At 46.4% G+C, this 23,042-nt stretch overlaps 1 protein-coding gene across 1 annotated transcript in view; it reads left to right on the top strand.

Annotated features, from left to right (window-relative positions):
- The window catches only part of LOC130404203 (adhesion G protein-coupled receptor A3-like), a 233,700-nt gene that overhangs the window by 147,607 nt on the left and 63,051 nt on the right, over positions 1-23,042 (top strand). The window contains 4 exon segments of the mRNA XM_056608847.1: positions 280-541; positions 1,526-1,675; positions 3,876-4,037; positions 4,402-4,680. Coding sequence (XP_056464822.1) covers positions 280-541; positions 1,526-1,675; positions 3,876-4,037; positions 4,402-4,680 — 853 coding nt within the window.

Here is a 23,042-nt window from a genome sequence, read left to right as displayed (position 1 = left end):
AAACATGAGAAAAAGCAAACAACATCATTGGAAAAACGACAAGGAGCATAAATATGCAGTTATATTTTTATTTAAAGTCCAGCCCTCCCTCTCGCCAATATGGGCCCATTCAAAGCACCCAGCTCCGTCTTGAGATGAGACGATGTTACCCTGAAACCAAGAAACGAAAAACTGTTCTTCCTGCTCTTGGAAAAGATTGACCAGAAGGTTAAGAAATAGACGTACCGAAAGCCGAAATTGTCTTTGACAAAAATCCAAGTTGTCATGTTGTCCTCTCAGGTGGCCGAAGACCCTGGCCGGCATCCTGGCCTTCCTGCCCTGTGCCCCGTCTACGTTTGGCTCTGCGCCACACCTGGCCGGTCACACCCCCGCCCGACACAACCCCCATCGTCAGCAGCGTCCCCCCCCCCAGCGGGCGGCCCCCCGGCCAGAGAAGAAGGCGTGGCGGCGGTGCGACCGGGCAGGCCGCTGGGCCGAGGAGGACTACACCCAGTGCCCCTACGCCAGCGAGCTGACCCGCGCACTGCACGAGAACACCCAGGTAGGACGGACCCTCGACCTCCCCCCACCCCCTCCCCAAACCACGGCCTGAACTGGGGAGTTGACACTGCTATCTTGATTACAAAACACACAACAACTCACCACGAATTTGAACCGATATACTTTAATTGTCATGCGTTTTGTGTCATCTAATGTACTTTCCTTTTTAATTATTGTTACCATTATGATGCCATGTAAACAATTAATTTCCGTTTAATGAAATGATTAACTCCCCTGACAATTAACAGATATTATTGAGGTCCAGTAATCTATATACTTCAATATGTTAACGTATTGGGTTTCCATGCTGTATCAGCTTACGTACTTTTTTATTCATCATTCAGCGTTCCCTACAGACTCATTACACACACTACACACATTGTTTATGCTTATTGTAATACAAATGAATCTCATTCTTAGTCAGTATGCACCTCTATTTCCTAACAGATGTTTTAATCACAGGATGAAACACAGACAATAATTATTTCAGTATTGTAGCCCTAGCCCTTGCCAATAAGCAACAAGGTGAATAATTACTGTTTAATTAGGTGTGGGGTGCTTTTCAGAACAAGGATTTGTTTTAAACCTAGTCACCTTCAAAACACATACATTAAACTTTTAAAAGACTAAAATAACAAAACAAAATACAATCCAAAAAAAAATAGGCTCTCTCATGAATTTAAGACTTGCCAAACTCTGACTACTTTTAAACGGGACTGAAGACATTTATGTTTGCATTAGCTTTCTGCTAAATCTTAAATACATTGCACTGTAATTCTTTTACTTTGCCTTTTTTTTCTCTTACTTATCCATTTTATTCTATTTGACTTATCTATTTTATTATTTTATGATGATGTTTTTAGTGAAGCACTTTGAGTTTGCCTCGTGTATGAAAAGTACTATCAATAAAGTTGCCTTGCCTTGCCAAAAAAATTAAGTCATAAGTATTATAATATGTATTTTCCTCTCTCCTTGTTTTGCCAAGATGACCATCAACGCCAGTAACGCTAGGCCCTTGGGGCAGCAGTTGGTGGCGCTCACCAGCAGGGCGGCGCTGTTTACCGACGTAATGGACGTCATCTTCGTCACGCACCTGGTGGAGAGGCTCACCCGGCTGGCCGAGAAGCACAGAGATGTAGGAACACACACAACGCACACACACACGCACAAAAGTCCTTCACAAAAGCAAAAACATATTTAGACATGGTGGAACGACACATACGCTCTGTGGTGGGTAAAGGTGTTAGTGATTGTGATAGGCAGCCTACACTAGAAACATGCACAGTTGTGCTTTTATGAATTAAACAGTAATCTGAGCTAATAGGATTTAAAGGGCAACCACATTCCTTTTTCATTTACGCTGACATTTCGGATGTGCACGTTTCAATCCGATTTCTGCCAAAGGTGGGCAGCTACAGCTCCTGTTACAGTAGTGGAAATCTGTTGAGTAGATGCTGCGTGGGACAGAAGAATCAAGGGATTTTTTCCACCAATTCAATTTGATGCGGTGGTGGTGAAAGGGAAAGCAGAGAGATAGATAGATGGTCATGCAGAGCGAGAGAGACACACTCATGCAGAGGTAGAGAGGGAGAGAGAGAGGGACAGACATGCTGAGAGAAAGAGAGACATAAACACAGAGGGGAAAAGTGAGACGGAGGGAAAGAGAGACAGACATGCTGAGAGAAAGAGAGACATAAACACAGAGGGGAAAAGTGAGACGGAGGGAAAGAGAGACGGACATTCTGAGAGAAAGAGAGACAACAAGACAGATGGAAAGAGTGAGACAGATGGAGAGAGACAACAAACATGCCGAGAAAAAAGAGAGACAGAGAGACAGATGGATAGAGTGAGATGGAGGGAGCGAGAGTTAGAAAGACATGCTGAGAGAAAGACACACACAAACTGAGGATTGTGGGAGAGAGAGAGACAGACATGCTGAGAGAAAGAGAGACATAAAGACAGACGGAAAGAGTGAGACATCGGGAGAGAGCGAGAGAAAGACAAAGACATTTTGAGAGAAGAAGACGGGGAGGGAGAGAGACGTGTGCACAGAGAGAAAGAGAGACGTGTAGAGAGATGGATAGAGGGAGAGAGAGAGGGGGGCTTTTTAAAAAGACACAGGCAGAACGACGCGTTCTTGCTCAAAGCCCCTCAATCGATTGTAGACAGCTTAACGTTTTACCTCCTTTCCTTTCGCTGCTGTGCTGCTGGCCGAGCTGAATGGCAATCACCGCCCTGAAGACGACACATGTGCATTCTTCTTGGGAGCGCGCTCTATTTAAAACCCACAAATGACTCCCTTCCCCTTTTGTTTCCCGTGGCTGGGAGAGGGGTTATCAGGTTATCGGTGCCTCACGTCATGTTTAAAAGGTCGGGTCTTGCGAGGCCGCAGATAATCCAGCGTCTCCCATAATGAACGGTGGAGCTGCTCATACCTGTAGCTAGCTGGTGTGTGTGTGTGTCTGTGCTCGTTCAGCCTCCACCGCTGCAGCAGGGTATTTCTTGGATATTCACAGCAGCTTGTATCTTCCCACCATGACCACCCTCGTAAGCCACAGAGGAGCAGTATGATGAAGCAACTGGAAATTAAAAAGGGGGGTGAAAGGAAGGAGGTGTGAATAGCTAACTGTCATCCCAAGGAAGTGATTATGTCCCAACGGTAGGGATAATCGAAATTAAATCTGCCCGTAATGAATGAAGACACTTTTTTCCACCCTCATACTTCGGACTGGAGATTATATTATAAATGTGTCTATTGTTGTCGACGTGATTGATGTAATGATGAGTCTGAGTGTGCATGGCTGCTGTTTGCCTGTGTGTGTTTGTGTGTATATGGTTGTGTGTGTGCATGATAGCAATAAAACACTGCTAAGGGCATCCAGTCGTTATGCTACTATGAATATATATTTTATATATTATACATGATCTATATAAAGAGTATATACTGTGTGTGCACAAGTATATATATATACATATATATATATATATGTGTGTGTGTGTGGGTGTGTCTATGTATCTATATATGTATGTATAAAGATTTCTAAACATGTCCATACATACTGTATATAAACTATATATGTGTGTGTGTGTATGTGTAAAAATGTGTATATTTATATACATACATACTGTATATATAGTATATATATATGTGTGTGTGTGTGTGTGTGTGTGTGTGTGTGTGTGTGTTAGTGTTAGTGTGTGTGTGTGTGTGTGTGTGTGTGTGTGTGTGTGTGTGTGTGTGTGTGTGTGTGTGTGTGTGTGTGTGTGTGTGTACAGTACGTACTATATATGTATATGAATGGGACCATAACGAGGTGTTTCGGCGGTCTCCACAGCTGGGGGGCTACGTGTGGGACATCGGCAGCAACATGATGCTGGTGGAGGAGCACGTCCTGTGGATGGCACAGGACGAGGCGCGGGCCTGCACCCGCATCGTCCAGTGTGTGGAGCGCATCGCCGACATGGCTCTGACCACGGACCACCAGGTCGTATCCAAGGTACCCCACGCGCACACGCACGCGCACACGCACGCACCACACACACATATATGCTGGACGGCCACAGCCGCTCATAGCCGGTACCTTTGTTATTGTCGGGTAGGTTCATCGGATGCGAATTTGCCGCTGTACATTTCCTAGTGCTGCTTTACCTCGGCCTTCCCTGTTTGTTTGATTTATATCTTCCTCTTTCCTGTCTACTGTCTCATTGGATGAAAGCCATCCAACTAAATTATATTGCAATAAAATGTGTCATGTCTCTGGCTCCGCCCCTTCCTGCTCCACATCCTGCATGTCCCTGTCTTTTTTTTATTTTATTATATTTATAAAGCATTGCTTCCTTTATTTCCATCTCTCGACTAAGGTGTCTGCGAACATCGCCCTGGAGGCCCTCAGCGTGCGTCCGGCCTCCTCCCCGGGTCTGTCCTGCGTGGTGATCCAGCAGGCCGTCTCCCCCTCCTCCTCCTCCTCCTCCTCCCCCCACGCCCCCCGCCCCAATGGTAACCGCCGCCGCCAGCACTCCCAGCGGGACGTGGGCGACAGAGAGCCGGACCCCGAGGAGGCGGCGGGCTCGCTGCTCAGCATCCAATGTCACGTGCTCAACGGAAGCAGTCTGCCCCCGCCGGCCAATCAGCTGGGCAAGGTACGAGGGGAGGGGCGGGGCCTGTTTAGAGAAACTCCGGAGGACCTTCCTGTCTCGTCTTTCGGTGTTCGAATCATTTTGAGGGTCCTCATTAATCCCGTAAAAAAGCTTAAGAAAGCATGGCAGTATAGAAGGTAGGACGAAAACACAGCAAAAAACATAGAGCATCATACAAGTGCATATTAATAATAATTAATAATTAATAGTTAATAATGTCCAGTATGTAATTGGGTCCCTTGAGCATCTATGTAGAGACAGCCCTTTCCCTGCTTAAAATCCTGTATCGCATTTTTTTTTACATAGAGAATTTACAGATTGGAGTCAGGGCGATTCAGGGTCATGTCAATCATGCCATATCCCATGGCTTCTGATTTGCAGCATTCTGACCCACCAGGCAGACCAGGGTTCGCGACACTGGCTGTGAAATAGTAACAACGTTGAATCTGCCTGCAGAGTCTGTTGTAAATGCCACCCTAATGCAGAGTTCAAGGCATACACAACAAACATAATTACCACTAGTAAGTAAGAACAACACTGTTTGGTATAGCAGTCCAGCTGTTCAGGTTGACAGGCTCAGAGTGCGGTGCCCCAGCTGGAGTCTATCTCTGCTGATAGACTCCAGCTGGGGCACTCCTATTGCTAAATTTCTTATACTAATTAACGTAACAGGGGAGAATATCACAAAGACAACATAAAAGTTATTTACTCTCATTGTTATCAGTGTTCATTTATTTCATTATCCTTATTTGTATGCATATTCTTCGTTATCTAAATCAACACCTTTTCAATAGTTATCTTGTAGTAATGTATGTAATTTATGTTCCCTGGTGATTATTTCCGAGTGATTGTCTCTGTTATTCATTTCCATGTTCTGAATGATTAGTTCAATATTGTTTTATTGAAATATTCTGTGTTTGTTGATTAGAATTCAAGACTCCTATTCATCCCCTATACACAGCATGAAGCTAGCAATACTGCATTTGGGGATTTCTGCTGAATTTGTTGTTCTCCATGGTCGTGCTGGGCGTATTCCCCTGCCCTGTCTGAACAGAACCCCCACACTACGAGTCAATCCCTTTTGACTGTATGAACCGACGCTAATGTCCCTCCCATTGCTCTTTAGCCTACCTCCAAGCGATTGCCAGATAGTATTACCTCATAACAGAAATTGGATGTAAACACGCAGCTCTGCATCAATTTAACATACATGCTAAAGGTATCCAGCTGAAGAATTTCAATATCCACTGACCCTTATTTTGCGTTAAATGACGACCGGATACGTTCTTGGCAGTGTGGGATATAAAAATATTGTCCCCGAAGAAAGTATTAGATATTGCTACAGCGGTGACCTTGCTGGAGGGCATTCCCACCTTGCATGTCTCTGACAATATTATTGGCGGCTGGAACAGTTAGCTCTCATCTAACTCTATGCAGTGTCTTAGTGGGGGCAGATTGAGTGGCATTAATGGACGTTCCAGGACAAGCCATTTGCAGGTTGCAGATGTTTTTGGTCACAGGCGTACCATTAGCGACGCCTATGTTAGCAACATCATGTGACATGACTCCAAGCCACATGCAGCAATGGAAGACAGTTGCACGATTCGTGTCCCGTATGAAATGGTCGTAATGTGGTCAATTAATTAATGTTTATTTTTCGTCTCAAGGCCCCCGCGTTATATAAAAAAGAAAAGACCCTTAAAGAATTGTAAGCTTGTCATTTAGAAATGCATTCATTCTATTGTTGTAATATAATCAGCGTAGAAATATAATATATTCTATAAATGTGTCATAATATTTCCCATTTCACATATTAATTGGGTAAAGTAGCGATGCTGTAGCATCGAACCGCACGCAACGCCTTGAGATTTCCACATTCGCTCGCACAAAAGATGATAAAACGCTCCAAGCTATATGTATGTGTGCTTATGTGTCATGGGAAAAACTATGCTCCCTACATTTCTTAAGACATGCAATATTATAGAACATCAACATCTTTGCTTTGAAGATGTATTGCTCCAGATGGACTCTTTGCCATACAAAAAGGCACACACACACACACACACACACTCACCCACACATACACACACGCTGTAGTTTAGAAGACAGACCTTCTCTCCCCCTTTGAAACTCGAGCCCAGAATAACTTGTCCCTGTTGCTTAGAACAGGCGGTCTGGACACATTCTGGAGGACTTGGCATCGCTTTTCAGTAACAAGTATGTGCACTCTCCGTGGCTGGAGACTTTTACAGCCAGGCTTGGTTCAGTTGTGCGTTCGTGTACTGTGAGGGAGAAGTTAGAATTCTTTGTGCCTCGCTGCTGCAATACCTATCTTCATAGTTCATGTTCACCCTGCTAGTCAGCTGCAAGTATGTCTTGTTAGCTGATAATATAAGTGTATTTTCAAAATATGCTATATTATGAAAGAAGTTCAATCAAATGCCTCTTCCAACAGAAACAATGTTTATTCAAATGTTATTTGCATAACTTTCAATTGAGAGTTTACTCTGGGCTATGCTAACACACTGGGTTTTCTGGGTGTTTTGTCACTCTTCTCACGATCCAATCGAATCCCGTCGGACCAAATCTCTCTCCACCTCCGTTCTGTCCTGTGTTAATTACCTGTTTTACTGGGAGATGTGTCACAGTAGCACAGAGAAAGATATGCACCGGCTGACATTTCACGCGTTGTTGTGTCTTTAGTCAAAGTCACCGGGGGCCCTTAATTCGTGAGATATGAGAATATGTGAATGTGCGTTGAATGCCGAGTCACACAGGAACCCACGCTGCTCTGTGAGTTTTGATCATGAGCTAGAAATTTGAAAGACTGACTCCCTCTGTGATCTCTCTGCTCATCCCCATTCCCCTTGTTCTCTTCACCACACATTACTGCCTCCTCTTCCTCGTCTCCTCCTTCCTCTCTCTATTATTTCTATATATATATGCACGCGTGTGTGTGTGTGTTTACATATCTTTCTTTTCATTCTGCTGTATTTTTATCTCCCTCTCACATGTATATGTGAGAGAGTATATATTTACACGTGTGTGTGTGTGCATACATATCTTGTCTTTCATTTTCCTCTTTTTACATCTCCTCCTCTCATGCAGTGCGAACCGCGATCCTGACATATTCTAGATTTAATTTTGGTTGTTTTGCTTCGCTGACAGATGCACTATTGCGTCATCTACTGTGAAGTTGTGAACTACACACACAGCCACACACACACACACACACACACACACACACACACACACACACACACACACACACACACACACACACACACACACACACACACACACACACACACACACACACACACACACACACACACACACACACACACACACACACAAACACAGAAAAAAAGCATGCTCTAACTTCTAACTTTTGCCGACACTAGAATATGGATGTTTAATCCCAGTGGTGTGGTCGATGCATGCGTACGCCACAGGAATACTCACCATGTACAAGTGGTGCTGAGAGGCTGTTGCATGGTGTAGGAGGAGGGTCGGTCGGAGAGGTCGCTGAGGGCACTGCATTTACTGTAGGGTGCTCCACGGAGAGGCTCTTGCTGCGCATACACAAGCAGACAAACACACTTGCGCATAACACAAGTGTAGTCTCAAAGGGCTTCATTTGCATGAATGTATCAGACATGGATCAAACACTAAATTCCCCCCCCCATAAAATTCACATGATAACGCAAAACAAGACTGAATTTCAATTCAATACATGTCCCCGGAGCCAGCCTTATTGGTATGTATGCACAGTGTGTTTCAATGTATGGCTCGCGTGTGTTTGTGTTTTAGAAACACTGAACAGAATACCCACAATGCAAAGGGGGTGCTGTCACTCCCCCATGAGTCACCCTTTCGCTGGTACACAGTGTTGAACAGCAGTCCAGGAATGGGCTTCTGTAGTCACACACAACCAGACCTTGTTACCAGATATGAAAGAACACACACACGCACGCACGCACGCTCATGCACACACGCACGCACGCACGCACGCACGCACGCACGCACGCACGCACGCACGCACGCACGCACGCACGCACGCACGCACGCACGCACGCACGCACGCACGCACGCACGCACTCACTCACTCACTCATTCACATACAAGCACACTGACAAAAAAAGGCTAGCAGGTCACTGGTCTTATATTGTTTGTTGAAAGTTCTCAACCTCAGTATTGTTCTTGTTGAATTTTTCTGTTGTTGTTGCTTCCTTGTTTTCATGGCCCATGTTTTCCAGAACACTGCACCCTAATGTCCTGTCTGTTGCAATGTCTGTTATCACTGAACACAGCCTTTGAGAGAGTAGAGAGTGGTTTTGCTGTAGCAACTCACTCACTCACTCACTCACTCACAGACTCACACATTCACGTATGTAGTCATTCCCACCCTCACTCACTCTCTCACTCACTTACACACATTCATGCATGTAGTCATTAGTTTACTCAGCCACTCACTCACACACTCACTCACACACATTCACTTGTGTAGTCATTCCAACCATCACTCACTTAGCCACTCACTCAAACACATTCACTTATGTAGTCACTCACTCACCCAGTCACTCAGTGCTTCAGCAAAGAAGAGTTTCAAACATTTTACTTAAGGATAAGCATTAGTACTGCTGGCTGTGCAGGTTCACCCCTCGCGCTGCTGATCTCTACGCATGCAGCAAAGCCCATGTCCTCCGCATCTCATTCCTCCCTCCACCCACCCCTTGACTTCTCCTCCTATTTTTTTCCAGTAAAAAATTGCTTTTTAATCAAAGTCCCGCAGCAGTATCCAGCCGTTTCGTTCAGTCGGCCCACTGTATATTCACCACAGCGTGCAATGTCAAGATAAATAGCGACATCCCCCAATTGACTCGCAGTGGCAGCCGCTGACAAATCCTTAAACAGGGCTCGTGTGAGTGTGTGTGTATCCCTTACTGACACTCAAAGAGATACAGCACACCAACTAAGTTTTACTTTGACGCCAAGTGCACAACCTATTGTAAGTTATGACGTCACTGACTGTTTGGGAAAAGAAAGAAGTGCAATGAAGAAAAGAAAAAAAAACAGCCGAAGGTTTTAAAAATACACCTGAGCCACAGGTCTGTGGACACGGCTTTTGGACTCACTGAACCCCTGCATGGCATCACTTTGGCAGCGCTTCAGGACAGTTTATGGCCATTCCCTAGCCCAACTGGACCAGGGGACACACAGCATATGGGCCCGCTGTGCAGACAGCTCGCCAAATGTTGTTGTCACGGAAAAACCACAGCATTACAAAATCAACACACAGAAAACTACCACAAATGCTTATTGCCTATCCCTTGTTTTTCATATTCCCCATTTTTAAGTTCTTACCCAAAATGTTACAGATGGGTTTTCTCTGCCAGAGAGAAACTGAGCCACACAGTTTGGGTACGGAGCATCTCCTATGTTTCCTTTGCGGAAATAGTCATTTACATTTTTAGATTGAGTGTGCAGTGTGCAGCGCGGCGCACACACTGTGCACAGCATGCATGTTGCATATTTTCCCATGTTTTGAAAACTTTAAATATCCGGCACTTGCTCCGGAGCTTATCATATCTCCGAAAGGGCTCACCGCATTCGACACCAGGAACGTTTCAAATACTTGCTTGCTAATTGGCAACTTAGTAAAAGGAGAGAAGGAGCAGCGAAGGAGCAGGGATTCTCTTGATTGAACTTATTCAGAAGAGTTTGGTGCAAAGATGCTGTCTTACACACACCACACACACACACACACCTACACCTACACATGCACACACACTCTTCTCTCTTTCACACACACACACACACAAACACACTCTTCTCCTTTTCTCTTTCTCACACACACACACACACACACACACACACACACACACACACACACACACACACACACACACACACACACACACACACACACACACACACACACACACACACACACACACACACACACACACACACACACACCTTATTCCTCTTCTGCCACTGATCTTTAAACAAACTAGCAAGAAGGATTTTAAGCTTCAGTCTTCAAACAAACGGGTATCGAGTATCTGCTGCATGTGTGTATTTGTGTGTATCTTTTGATATTTATTTTAACACTTGAAAAGGAAGAGGATCAGTACCAGGCAAACGCCTCTGTTTTCGTCAAGCATGGGCACTTGCTCTAGCTGTAGCATGACTTGCACACCTACTGGGTTTTAGTAAACACATTCAAAATCCGCCACGGGCACGCTAGAGCACAGCCGTCCGTGCATTCTAACACGCGTGACAATACCTTTCGCCTACATGTTCAGGGCCGGCTCATGGCGTTCGTGTTTCTGCCTTCCTTTTGACTTGAACATACGATAACGTAACTATGGTGTCTGCGACCCGGAACAATTTAGACTCTAGGAAAAAGACGGAAGAAAACTTTGGGTGACTTTACGCCCTTCATAGACGTCTTATCTGGCCCCAGCGTCTGAGCAGAGCGTTAGCAGTAGCACGGCAAGCTGTAAATCACACCACGCTACTTAGCACGCCGCCGCCGCCGCCGCCGCCGTTTGGGACTCTCTTCCCATCGCTAATGACTTTCTAAACGACGCAAAACATATGGTGTGGTGTTCCGCTCCCGAGATAACGGCTTCCGCACGCTCCTGACACGAGGGGAGATGGGGGTAGACGCTGGGGATGGGGGGGATGATCTTTCCCAGTCTGGAGCCCCTCCCCTCCCCTCCCCCACCCAGCTGACAGGTAATTAGCGGGCCGCTTTGAGGCTCATGGTGGTGGACCCGACTTTATCCTGATGCCCGCACACCCACACACCCACCCAAGTCTGACTCGCTCCCTTCCTCTGTTTCTCTATCTGTCTACCCTCTCTGTCTTACTTTATCTGTGTCTCTCACCATATATTTCTCTCTCTCTCTCTCTCTCTCTCTCTCTCTCTCTCTCTCTCTCTCTCTCTCTCTCTCTCTCTCTTTCTCTCTCTCCCCCCCCCCCACAGCTCTGGTATGGTACTGTGTGGGTGTGTGTTTATATTTGCTGTTTTCAGTTTTGGTGGCTTCGCTGTTGTGTGTGTTTGTGTAAGCGTGTGTAAGCAGCACATGTATTTGTGTGGATATGCCTGTGTGTAAACGTGTGTGTGTGTGTGTGTTTGCGTGTGTGTGTGTGCATGTTTGCTTTTTGGGCCATGTTTTGCTTATTTATTCTGTGATTATGTTTTGTGTGTGTGTTTGGAGGCAAATGTAAGTGTCCTTGCAGGGTGCTTGGAGAACTAGGTGTGTGTGTGTGTGTGTGTGTGTGTGTGTGTGTGTGTGTGTGTGTGTGTGTGTGTGTGTGTGTGTGTGTGTGTGTGTGTGTGTGTGTGTGTGTGTGTGTGTGTGTGTGTGGGTTCACAAGTGCACGTGCCCTCGCTAGGCCTTTGAAGAACATGCCTCATCACTCGCCCACCCTGAAGCCTCCCTCTCTGTCTGGGGGTCTCGGCACGACGGAGCATATCAAAGCCCCTAGTGGCACAACAGTACACCATAGACCACCTGATATCAAAGCCACCGGCGGCGGGTGCCGACGCAACCCAATATGACCCAGTTTGGAGCAAATAAGTAAACACTCGGCTTCATCATCATAAATATCTGAATGCCTCGATAGCGGGATCATCCCCTCCTCGTTGGAGTGTCGGGCGGAAGGAAGCCTTTCGCTCCGGTTCTTGGACCGATATCATAGGAGGATTCCCGCGGAGTCACGGCTGTCCATTAGCTCAGTGACCCACGGGGCCGGCTGAGGCAGCCTGGGGAGCGTATGCTGGGTGCGATGGAGGAGGAATGGAGGTTAATTGTACCTAGGCACGGGGAAGCTCGGTGTCAGAGGGGCATTCTCATCCTTTGGGTGGCCTTAACATTTTTAATGGTTAACGCTGCCTCACTCATTTGATATTTAGCGTAATTTAATCTGTGTGGTGCGTGTGTGTGCATGTGTCTGTCTGGCCATGTGCATTTGTGGGAACAAGTGCGTCTGATATCGTAGACTTATGTGTGTGTGGTGCTTACATCCTTGCCTATAGGTGTAAACATCAGCAGCCTGTGGTGTATCGGTCTGGTGTATTGTATTGCATTGTACGTACTGCTGCTATGGTTGGAAACTCAGACATGCTTAGCATCCGCCATGACTCACTGGGTTTGGTAAGATGCATAGAAATTGTTCTTGTTCCCCAAGGACTTAAATCATATTTTGTGGAGAATAAGAGGAACTTTGAAAAAAATAAGAAAAAAACCGCAGCAGCAGCTTGTGATGCAGCAAAGAAAGGCCTTGAATGCTAAACACAGCATAAAGGATGAAAGCAGAGCGCGAGACAGAGACGGCGAGAGGGTGAGAGACTTTGAGAAAGGGAGACAGGCAAAGAGACGGAGAGGGAAGGAACGAGATGGAAAGGTCCCAAGAAAGAGATGGGTGGACAGAGAGGGCAAAGAAACAGGGTAAGAGGGAGAAAAAAGAGGGAACGATGGATAGTTGGCGTGAACTAGAGTGTGAGCGAGTGGGACTGGGGATGGAGAAGAGGAAGAGAGAGAGGAGAGGAGGAGGAGGGATGTAGTGGGGAGAGATGGATGAGTATAGAAAAAGAGATGGAGAGAAAAAGAGAACGAGATGGAGAACAATAAACAAAGACGATGAAGGGATTTGAGGCAGAGCAACGGACAAAAGCAACAGAAGACGAACGACGGAGCAGAAATGGGAGAGCGAATGACAGAGACAAAGAGATTATTGGGGAACAAGGAGGAGAGTAATACACTGAGCAAGGCTCTTGGAGGAAGAGAAAGTGTCTAATCAGAAGCTGGAGATCAAGAGCCTCGTGGGAAATGCTCTATCCTTACACCGCCACAATGCCGGACAGGAAACATAAATCCACCTCAGCAGCTTTTATTGTGGAGGAAAGCACAATTGGGTCCTGTGTAGTGGACCCAATTGTGGCAGTAGCTCAGGAGGTAGAGCGGGTTGGCTGGTGACCGGAAGGTTGCTAGTTCGATCCCCGGCTCCTCCTAGCTGAGTGTCGAGGCGTCCCTGAGCGAGACGCCCCACCCTGACTGCTCCGGGCAGAGAGGTGTGGCGTCCCCTGTCTGTATAAGCTATCGAAAGGAATGACGATGGTGACCCACCGTTACTCCCGAGTTACTCCCGTGGAGACTCGATAAAATGAAAAAAAATAAAATAAAAATGTAGTGGACACAGTAGTCCACTCTCCCCCTCACTGCCCCAGGACTGTCCGTGATGAACTTCATGATAGATCCGATATGAAGTGCACTCGAAAATCAACATTTGGCGAATCATTTTGTCTTGGATTATTCGTCCAATGCAGATGCCAAGTATCAGTCGGAGTGCGTTCACCGTTCCCACCTCAGCGTCACATTTCCCCCGGCTCATGAGACGAGGGGTACGGTGGCTGCTGAGCGCTGAGGACATCATAACAACTCCGCTCCCCACGGCCACACAACTCCTACTGTGAACTTTAAAAGCTCACAACCAAACAATTACTTTTCCTCTTTACAAATGAGGGCTTTAACTACCTCTGGGGCATCTTCGAAAAAAGAAATGTATTCTTGAAAAAGGAACACGTCATCATGCTTGTTCAGCACTGTGCATTTGTTGTTGTGTGTCACTTTTAAGGCCCTTACAGGTCCTTTGTGGATTCCTCCGTGTTCATTCCTTTGTGTGTTGGGGCCAAAACGGGTCTGCGTTCTTCAAAATATTTTCCTGAGCTCTGGCTTTGAAGGCATTTCCTTTGAGACGTTGTGGAATTAGTGTGATATAAAATTGTAATGTAAATCATAAATATTGCTCGCTCAACAGTTGACAATTCCCGCAGCAGTTACAATTGCGCTCAGGACAACAACAAAGAGAGCCTCCTTAGCTGCCTCACTGTGGAAACAATGTGTAACTCCCTCCATTAGGTAGGAGTAAGACGTTTATGGAGGGTTGTAAGGTCCATGGGTATAACCTTTTCACTCACAAGTATGCACATCATTGAACACACACACACACACACACACACACACACACACACACACACACACACACACACACACACACACACACACACACACACACACACACACACACACACACACACACACACACACACACACACACAGACCATATCAACCCACTCCTCATTTTAAAGACGGTTGTAAAAAAGTAAAGCTAACCTGTTTGCCGGTGCAGTCCAGGGCTGTAGATTTTAAACAGCCTTGTTGTAAACTTTTATGACGATGCTGTTGGCCCTTCACCCTTGCGGGCTGCTATATGTGCCTGGATGCTGACACGTTATTCAGTCAGGAGCGGCCATTGTTGTTCTTCCCCCCCACCTTGCCCAGAAAGTCAACTTTTATGTAATTAAGGAAATGACAAAAGGTGTTTAGGTCATTTATTTATAAGGCTGTATTGAGGCTGCATACGGCTGTACAGACACTGGCTGTATGGATTGTTTCAACTGTGTAACGTCTTACCCAAGTGACATATTGAGATCCTTCCACTGAAAAGGCAGACTTTGTTTTGTGTGTATTTCCTGGAATCTGGGATGATGACGTGCATGCAGAAATAGCACTTCTGCTGTCACCATTTGCATATCGCACCCGTAATCTCTCCTGGCATGAATAAACATGCAAATATATGCTAATTGATTGGCATGTTTACCTCGAAATGGATACATTGATTGCATGGAGATGTCTATTTCATTTACACAACCTAGTATTCAATGTGTTGGTGAAAGTGGCGGTGAGATGCTGATGAAGGCTACAGCAACATTTCATAATACATGAGCAGAAGAAGCATAACTCTGTTCATGTAACAACTCTAACTGAAAAATATTGTCCCTTTTACCTTTTTCACCCAACTGCTCTGTGTTTCATTTTAAGATGTTCTCACAAAGAATATTTTGGGCTTCCTGATAATGATCTCATAAAGACAATTGAAATGCTTTTAACAATGGATAATAATGACAGCTAATCCTTCCACATAAATGTCTGGTTTATTGCATATGGAAAGTGAATAGTTATTATTATACTGGTGCAGAGTGAGTTGCTAATTTGCTAGGACATAGATGGAAAGATGCTACTTAAATGCAACTCAGTACATTACTCATATCACATCCATAATATTAACAATTTATAACATGTGTTGGGTACTATTTATGTACTCTGCAAACGTGCATGTACGTTTGCAGAGAAGAAATAGAAGCAGACGTGTGTGTAAACCGATCTGTCCTTGCATCCTTTCCCTTCCTGTGTCAGACCCCTCCTTCTGTTTCCTGTTCCCTCACCGGGGCTCAGACGGTTTTCTCCTCTGTGGAGAGTTGGGGGGAGAGCCAGCCGGGCACGGGATGCCCCCCCCTCCCATGGGCCCGTTAATCTGACCTGTCCTGCTTTTACATCCCACCTTTACTGCTGGACTGCAAATCAAAGCTCTATTGACTCTTCCACCTCTCCCCCCCCCCCCCCCCTGGCTCCTAGCCCCTCTCTCTTGTCCTCTCTCTCCTCCTAGCTCTACCCTCTCTACCGCTCTCACTTTTGCTTTCTCTCTCTCAATCTCTCTCTCTCTCTCTCGCTCGCTCTTAGCCCCTGTTTCTCATCCACTCTCTCTTCTTACATTCTCTCTTTCCGTCTCTATCTCTATCGCTTTCGCTGTCTCTCTTTTTCTCTGTCTCCCTTTCTTACTTTTGATCTCTCTCTCTCTCTCTCTCTCTCACTCTCTCTCTCTCTCTCTCTCTCTCTCTCTCTCTCTCTCTCTCTCTCTCTCTCTCTCTCTCAGAGCCTCTCACGTGGGCTAATGGTTCAGCTCAACGGGCATCTGATTGATTTGGGGGTGACCAGGCCCAAGGGGTGTAGAGTGTGTGATCCCAGGGCGACAGCCTCTTGCAGAAGGAGAACCAGGCTGTTGTAACTGTTTTTCCTTAATGCTAAGAATAATTTTTCCTTCATGAAAGTATCTCCTGTCTAATGATCAACAGGTAGATCATCTGTATAATCAGTGTGTAGTCATCCTCCGCCCTAAATTAATAGATGCAATTTATCTTTTAAATATCCTTTAAATATCGTAGATGCAATTTATCTGTTGCAGTGCGTAAGGTCAAGTTGACTAACACATTGAGCACAAAATCAAAAAGCTTTTTGCCTCCGGTTTTGGAGGAAATGAGCTGTCAAGATAAAGAATATACTTCAGTTTAATGGTCTCTTTTATAACATAAACTTCACTGACCCCAATTACTGCAGTCATTTGGCTTATAGTCGCTGGACTTCCTGGTGCTTCCGCTATGAACCTCCCAGTGTGTGGCGGTCGGGGAAAGGGAGAGGCAGGGAGAGTGTTGAACACACTTGCTGTAGAAAAACACTTTTATTGCTATTTTGGGGAATGGGATTCCTACAACATGTCCCTTATGTCCAAGACCATTAGACCATACTCTGTTCAAGATACCTCACGCGGAACACTGTCTCTCCCATCACCGCCACCCCTCTCCCTCCCTCATCCATCGCTGGCCTGTTACTTCTTCTGTGTATATATGTGTTTCTAACACCCTTGGTAATAACAACAATAATAGTTCACTGAATTAATGAAGTGCTTTTTAAGACAGTGTTTTTGAAGTGTGTGTGTGTGGAGGCGATGTGACACCTCCTTCACAGTTTGGCCACACAGTGTTATAGTGGGAATATCTTGGCTACAACACAGCGTCAGCATAAACGGCAGTCCTACGCGTGGGGGTGGAGAAGTGCTCGTTTGTGTGCATATTTCAGCTGCTTAGTTAACATGCTGCTGCCGGTCTCCTCCCTTCTGTGCTCCCCCTCTTCCTCCTCTTCTTCCTCCTCCTCTTCCTCTTACTCCTCCACCTCCTTCTCCACCTCCTCTTCCTCCCCCAGCGACTACGCCCTGAGCGCTCCCTTTAATTTCCGCCAAGAGGAAAATGTATTAATATTACAATGATTTGAATTATTAATTCCCCTAAACCTACTTCAAAAATATTATTTCAAATCTTCTTTTGTGTGGCCCGGGATTGATGATGCGATGCACATTTCAACTGTTGTGCACTTGGTCCATTGAGAGAGCTAATTTGATGTATCGAATCAGCAATGGCTAACCAGGGACCAACTTGTCTCATCATGGGTTGAGAAACGGTTTATTACTTCTCTGTATTTCTTTGGCTCTCTCTGACTTAGTTTCCTAATTTAATATTCACTCATATTGTTGTGTTGCAGTACGATAATGTTGCTCTGCTTTGTCATTTTAGGCAGATAGAATAGGGCAAAGATGCCATCAACTGAAGCAGTCTGCGTCATATGTAACTCACATTAACCTACCGTACTAACCTACTTTAAACCACCAATGCAACATGTAGTATAAACAGCACTCGTGCTCATTGTAGATTTCTCTGGGCTCAGAGCTGAGAGATTGACTGGGTTGTCAGTTCTCCCGCCCTGGGGTGATTACTTCTTCCTGTTTCGGATGACGGAGTGCTCCTCCATCCCACACCAATCTCACCCTCATGTGTGGGATCAGCAGTACATGAGATGAGAAAAAATGTAAGATGACGTTTAGTTTACATGAGATGAATGGGATGGTTTGTGTGAGGTGTGTCTAATTTGAATGTATTCCACGTCCTTGTAGCAGTCATATTTATCTTGTCAAAGTTTAGTTGCTGCCGCCCAAAGGTCCAATGCAACATCAGAAAGAAAACTTTATGTCAAAACTTTTGTTGTATTGAGTGTGCATGATCTGTGTTCGCTCACGAAATGGCTCGACCCACGCATAAATTATTTTTCTTCAAAATATTGAATGCCTTTCAACACTTTGTATGCCATAGGCATTTCTTGTGCGTGGTCACAGAAATCCTTAACAATTGGGCATGCACACACACAAGTTTACACTCGCAAAATATTAGTAAAGTGGGGGGGACATCTTTGTAACACAGTCACTTTACAATGACAATCGACCCTGCCATTCCCATCTCCAAGCAAACACAAACACACACGCACCCAGCCCCCCCCCCCCCCCCCCCCCCCCCCCCCCCACACACAAACCCCTCCCAAGTTTTGCCCTTGAGTGCACCACTTAACCCCCGTTTGCTCTGCCGTGGCTGTGAGGTGGTGGGGTGAAGGGAGGGGCAGAGAAGAGGGAGATAGAGGGAGACTGCCGCTGCTGCCGGTCTCCGTGGTGGCAAGGTGCTATACGTGTAGCCTCATGAATGTGAAGTAGGAAGGGTGAACATCGCACTGAAAATAACTTACGAAAAGCCTGCACAGGTATTCATGGAAAAGGCTCACATGGTGCACATGACGAGTCTGAAAACGTTGTCGTTTCTCCGGTCAACCTTTTCTTTCATAACCCAGGGTTTAACCGCCCCCCCAAGCCTCTCCTCTGCCCTCTCAATCTTCCTCTTTTCGGTTGGTTGGTGGTTGGTTTTGTTTTCAATTCATCCCGAAGACCCAGAGAGATGACAAGCGGGGCGTGCGGGTGAGGGGTCCGGGGAAGGCTGGGAAGGGACTGTTCCTAATGGATCCGCTATGTGTGTGTGGCACCATCTGTGGGGCTTGTGCATGTTGTTCCCCCCCCCGTCCCAGTGTTTAGTGAAAGCAGCCCGGAGGGGTGTGACGACGGCGCGGCGCGAGCTTCACCGCAGGTTCTGCCGCTCGCTGCCGCTCGGGAAGCAGTAATTACAGAAACGTTGTCTACCGTCGGGCCTTCTCTCAAGTCGGAAAGCCTTCCTGGCTCTCTCTGCCACTCCTCCCGATCTCTGTACTCGTGTCTTTGAAAAAAACCTCTACTCTTCTACACAGCTTTAAATCCTCTCCCTAAAACAGTTTTCCTCTCTTTCTCTCTCACTCTCTCTCTCTCTCTCTCTCTCTCTCTCTCTCTCTCTCTCTCTCTCTCTCTCTCTCTCTCTCTCTCTCTTTCTTTTTCTCTCTCTCTCTCTCTCTCTCTTGTTTTCTCCTTCTCTACTATCTACCATTTTCTAATTATGCCTGCGTTTAGTTTTTTTAATTTGAAAAGAAATCCTTGTTTTCCAGCCTGCAGAGTGTCAGCGGGCCCAGTTCAGTGGGATTCTGGCGTAGCATTAGCAAATTGCTCCTGCAGAATTGGAGGCTGAACAATAGATTAACTGAAACAATACATTTGGCCTATTATGTCAAAACACGTTTGTTTTTGTGCACCCTCCTGTTCACCCACTCACTCTCTCTCACGCACACACACACACACACACACACACACACACACACACACACACACACACACACACACACACACACACACACACACACACACACACACACACACACACACACACACACACACACACACACACACACACACACACACACACACACACACGCACACACACAGTATTACCAATTCACACAGCATTTTGCCTACTCAAAGACTCCCTCCATATCCAACCCCATATCAACAATCACGATGCATAAAGAGAGATTGAAGTTCTGGGAAAGGAGCACACACACAAGACACTCACACTCATACGTACACATACACACACACAGTCACAGTAGAATAAGAGTGAGTCAAGGATCTTCTGCAATTTAAGATTTATTGCGTGTGTGGGCGTGTGTGTGTAGTGCATCTCCAAATACATACTGGTTTTCCTATCATCGACTACCACTGAGAGTATCATTTTCTATACAATCTATTAAATCCTCCACACCCTCATTTAGATTCCCCTTCAGCGACTCGGCGCTCTTCATTATTCCCTATTAAGCATTTCATGTTTGCTCTGTGCTTGTGCCTGAAAGCAACCGGCTGCACCAGCGAGGGTGGAGGATCATGGAGGCAGCGACTGCAGTGCTAACTATATATAGAGGAGGCTGATCCGGCTCCACTGGCCCGGAATGTTAATGTCTTATCGGCCCTGGCGCAGAGCAGGGGGTTGGTGGGGCTGGGGGAGGACCAGGGAACAGGGCCACGGTGAGGGAGCCAACTATTGGAAGGGGATGTGGGGGGTGATGCTCGGGGTGGGAGGGTGTGTGTTGGAGGGTGTTTGGAGGAGTTAGGTTTGGTACAGAACTGCTGTGGTGCTCGAGTTCGGAGCCCCGCGGGAGTCCAGATTTATGCATGATAAGAGCTGTGAGGTGTGTCAAGCCATATTTCACTACTTATTAAGGAGCCGTCCATGACTCCATTCCTGCCGAGGGTTTTCTTGGCCTTTTAAGAAACAAAGCAGCGTCTCGCTCGCTGTGCCGCAGCCTGCGATTAGCACCACACTTGACTGGATCTCGATCTCGATCACTAATTACAAATACAAGTTATTACAACTTGGCGCTTTGGCCATCTGCTAATACACATTCCACCGAAGCCTTTGTGATTAACCTGCTGATCTGAGTTGGCAGCAGTGTAATTACCAACCACAGGCAAGACGGCGGAGATGATTTTCCCGATATCTCTAGACACACAAGTTAGACAAATCAATTCAAATATTTGCCCAGCGAAGGTGCTAAAATATCTGTTTGTCATGCAGACAACGCCGCGGTATGCTAATATAACAACAACAACAACAACAAAAAGAGCTAAACCCAAACCCATGCCAGTTATCCAAGTGTAGCGTCAGAAAGAGTAGAAAGCCAAGAATCTGTAATTACCCGCACTGCTGTAAGCCTGTTCACTGCCTTCATCCCCCTCCTCATGCACTCATTGAAGTGTCTAACCTTTTCGCCGGGCGCTGTAATCCAGTGCCTCGCCGGTCTCCTGTGTTCTCCTGGAGCGAAAGCGGGGAAGAAAACGACTAATCCATAGCCCCGGCTCTCAACTTTTTCTCCGTGCACAGCGTGTGTCTCGAATCCTAAGACTATGGATCATCTGTATTTATCCACCATAAGCCACGGGCCCCCCTGCCAAGACGTGCTGCCGTGCCAGCCGCTGCATTGCCAGGCACTGCTGTTTGATGACCCCGAGCCTTGGCAAACGCACGTGTTATTGTAACGGCGTCAGGACCACAGAGGGCCTTAGGACATAAGTGATTCAATGCAGTGCAAGTAAAGACACCCAGGGATTTGTGTTGAGTCAGGGAGGTACAATTGTATGAGGACAATTTAAAAGTAAAACACCAGATAATCCCTATTAGGGCATCCAGATATTATTGGCATCCAGCTGTTGTTTTGTACGGGAATGGAGAGAGCAAGGCAAACGGTGTATCGCTTTCAGACTTTGGTAGCGGAAGTGTTGTCGTGTTAGCGCTAATATCGAGTATGAGGGTTGTTCTCTCCTACATGGCTGTAACTGTTCCACCAGAGGACGGATTAGACAGCGGGGCTGGGTTGGTTTCCGTGCTGCGGTGCATGTTAAGCGCTCGATAAAGACCTGCTTAGAAACATGTTCATTTTCTGGACAGAAAGGTCGAGAAGTAAGGGAAATACTAAGCGGTACATAAGGAAGTAATATAAATCACACAGTGTCCATAAGCGGCGATATATTGATACAATATGACTCAATTTGGGACGATATCAGACGATGTAGATCGATGGCCGATACATGGGCGAGTCCCTAGAGACAAGGAACAGGATGGAAATTCAGGGTGAAGTTCGACGTCAATAATCCGAGAGGTTGTGGTCGAGGGCTGCATGGTGGGTTAATAAGCCACAATACTGAGCAGCAGACTGGGCGACCACCAACAGGAGGTGCACGGGGTAGATTGGGATATTGCTGGACAGATATTTTGACAGGAGGTGGGCAGGAACACAAACACTGGCACACCTCACCAGCACCACCTCCTCTGTGATTCCGTGAAGACCCACGGTGCGTCGGTAGTTCAGCAGCCTCTCCCCCTCTCTCCCCCGCCTGGCTGCCCTCCTGCCCACACACACCTGGGCGCCATCATTAAGCCTTGTTTTCTCCCGACAGGCTAACCGCCCTTTTTTGTTTCGTTTGTTGGTCGGTTGGTTTGTTTATTTCCAGGGGTCTATTTTCTGGTCAGACTAGAGTTTGTGTTTCTTGTTGTTTTAGTTTCTTTCTTTCTTTTCTTCAACCTGATGCAGTCCCAGCAAGCCTAGAAGGGGCATAAGCTACGGTCCCTGTCCAGTCATGGACACGTTGTTTTCCAGCGCTAGGCAGATTGAAGCGGAGAGGGACAGAGAGGGGCAATCAAAGCGGTAAGGACGGTAAGACAACCAAGCAGAGGCAGAGGATGGGAGGTGATAAAATAAAACCAAAAGTGGTGACTCCCGTTTCTCAGTCAGGCTTCTTGACGTGTAAAGAGAAAGTTGGTGCACCGTCCCGCTCCAATACAAAATGCAGCGCTACAAATGCATAAGTAGGCTCACAGAGTTAGAATGGTAAACACTGTTTATGTCAGTGTTGCCTTGCCCGGCAGTGTGGCGGCGAGGGCGACC

The sequence above is a fragment of the Gadus chalcogrammus genome, chromosome 15, assembly GCF_026213295.1.
Source record: "Gadus chalcogrammus isolate NIFS_2021 chromosome 15, NIFS_Gcha_1.0, whole genome shotgun sequence".
NCBI lineage: Eukaryota > Metazoa > Chordata > Actinopteri > Gadiformes > Gadidae > Gadus > Gadus chalcogrammus.
The sequence above is the reverse complement of the archived record's forward strand: the minus strand, read 5'-3'. Positions and strand labels throughout refer to the sequence as shown.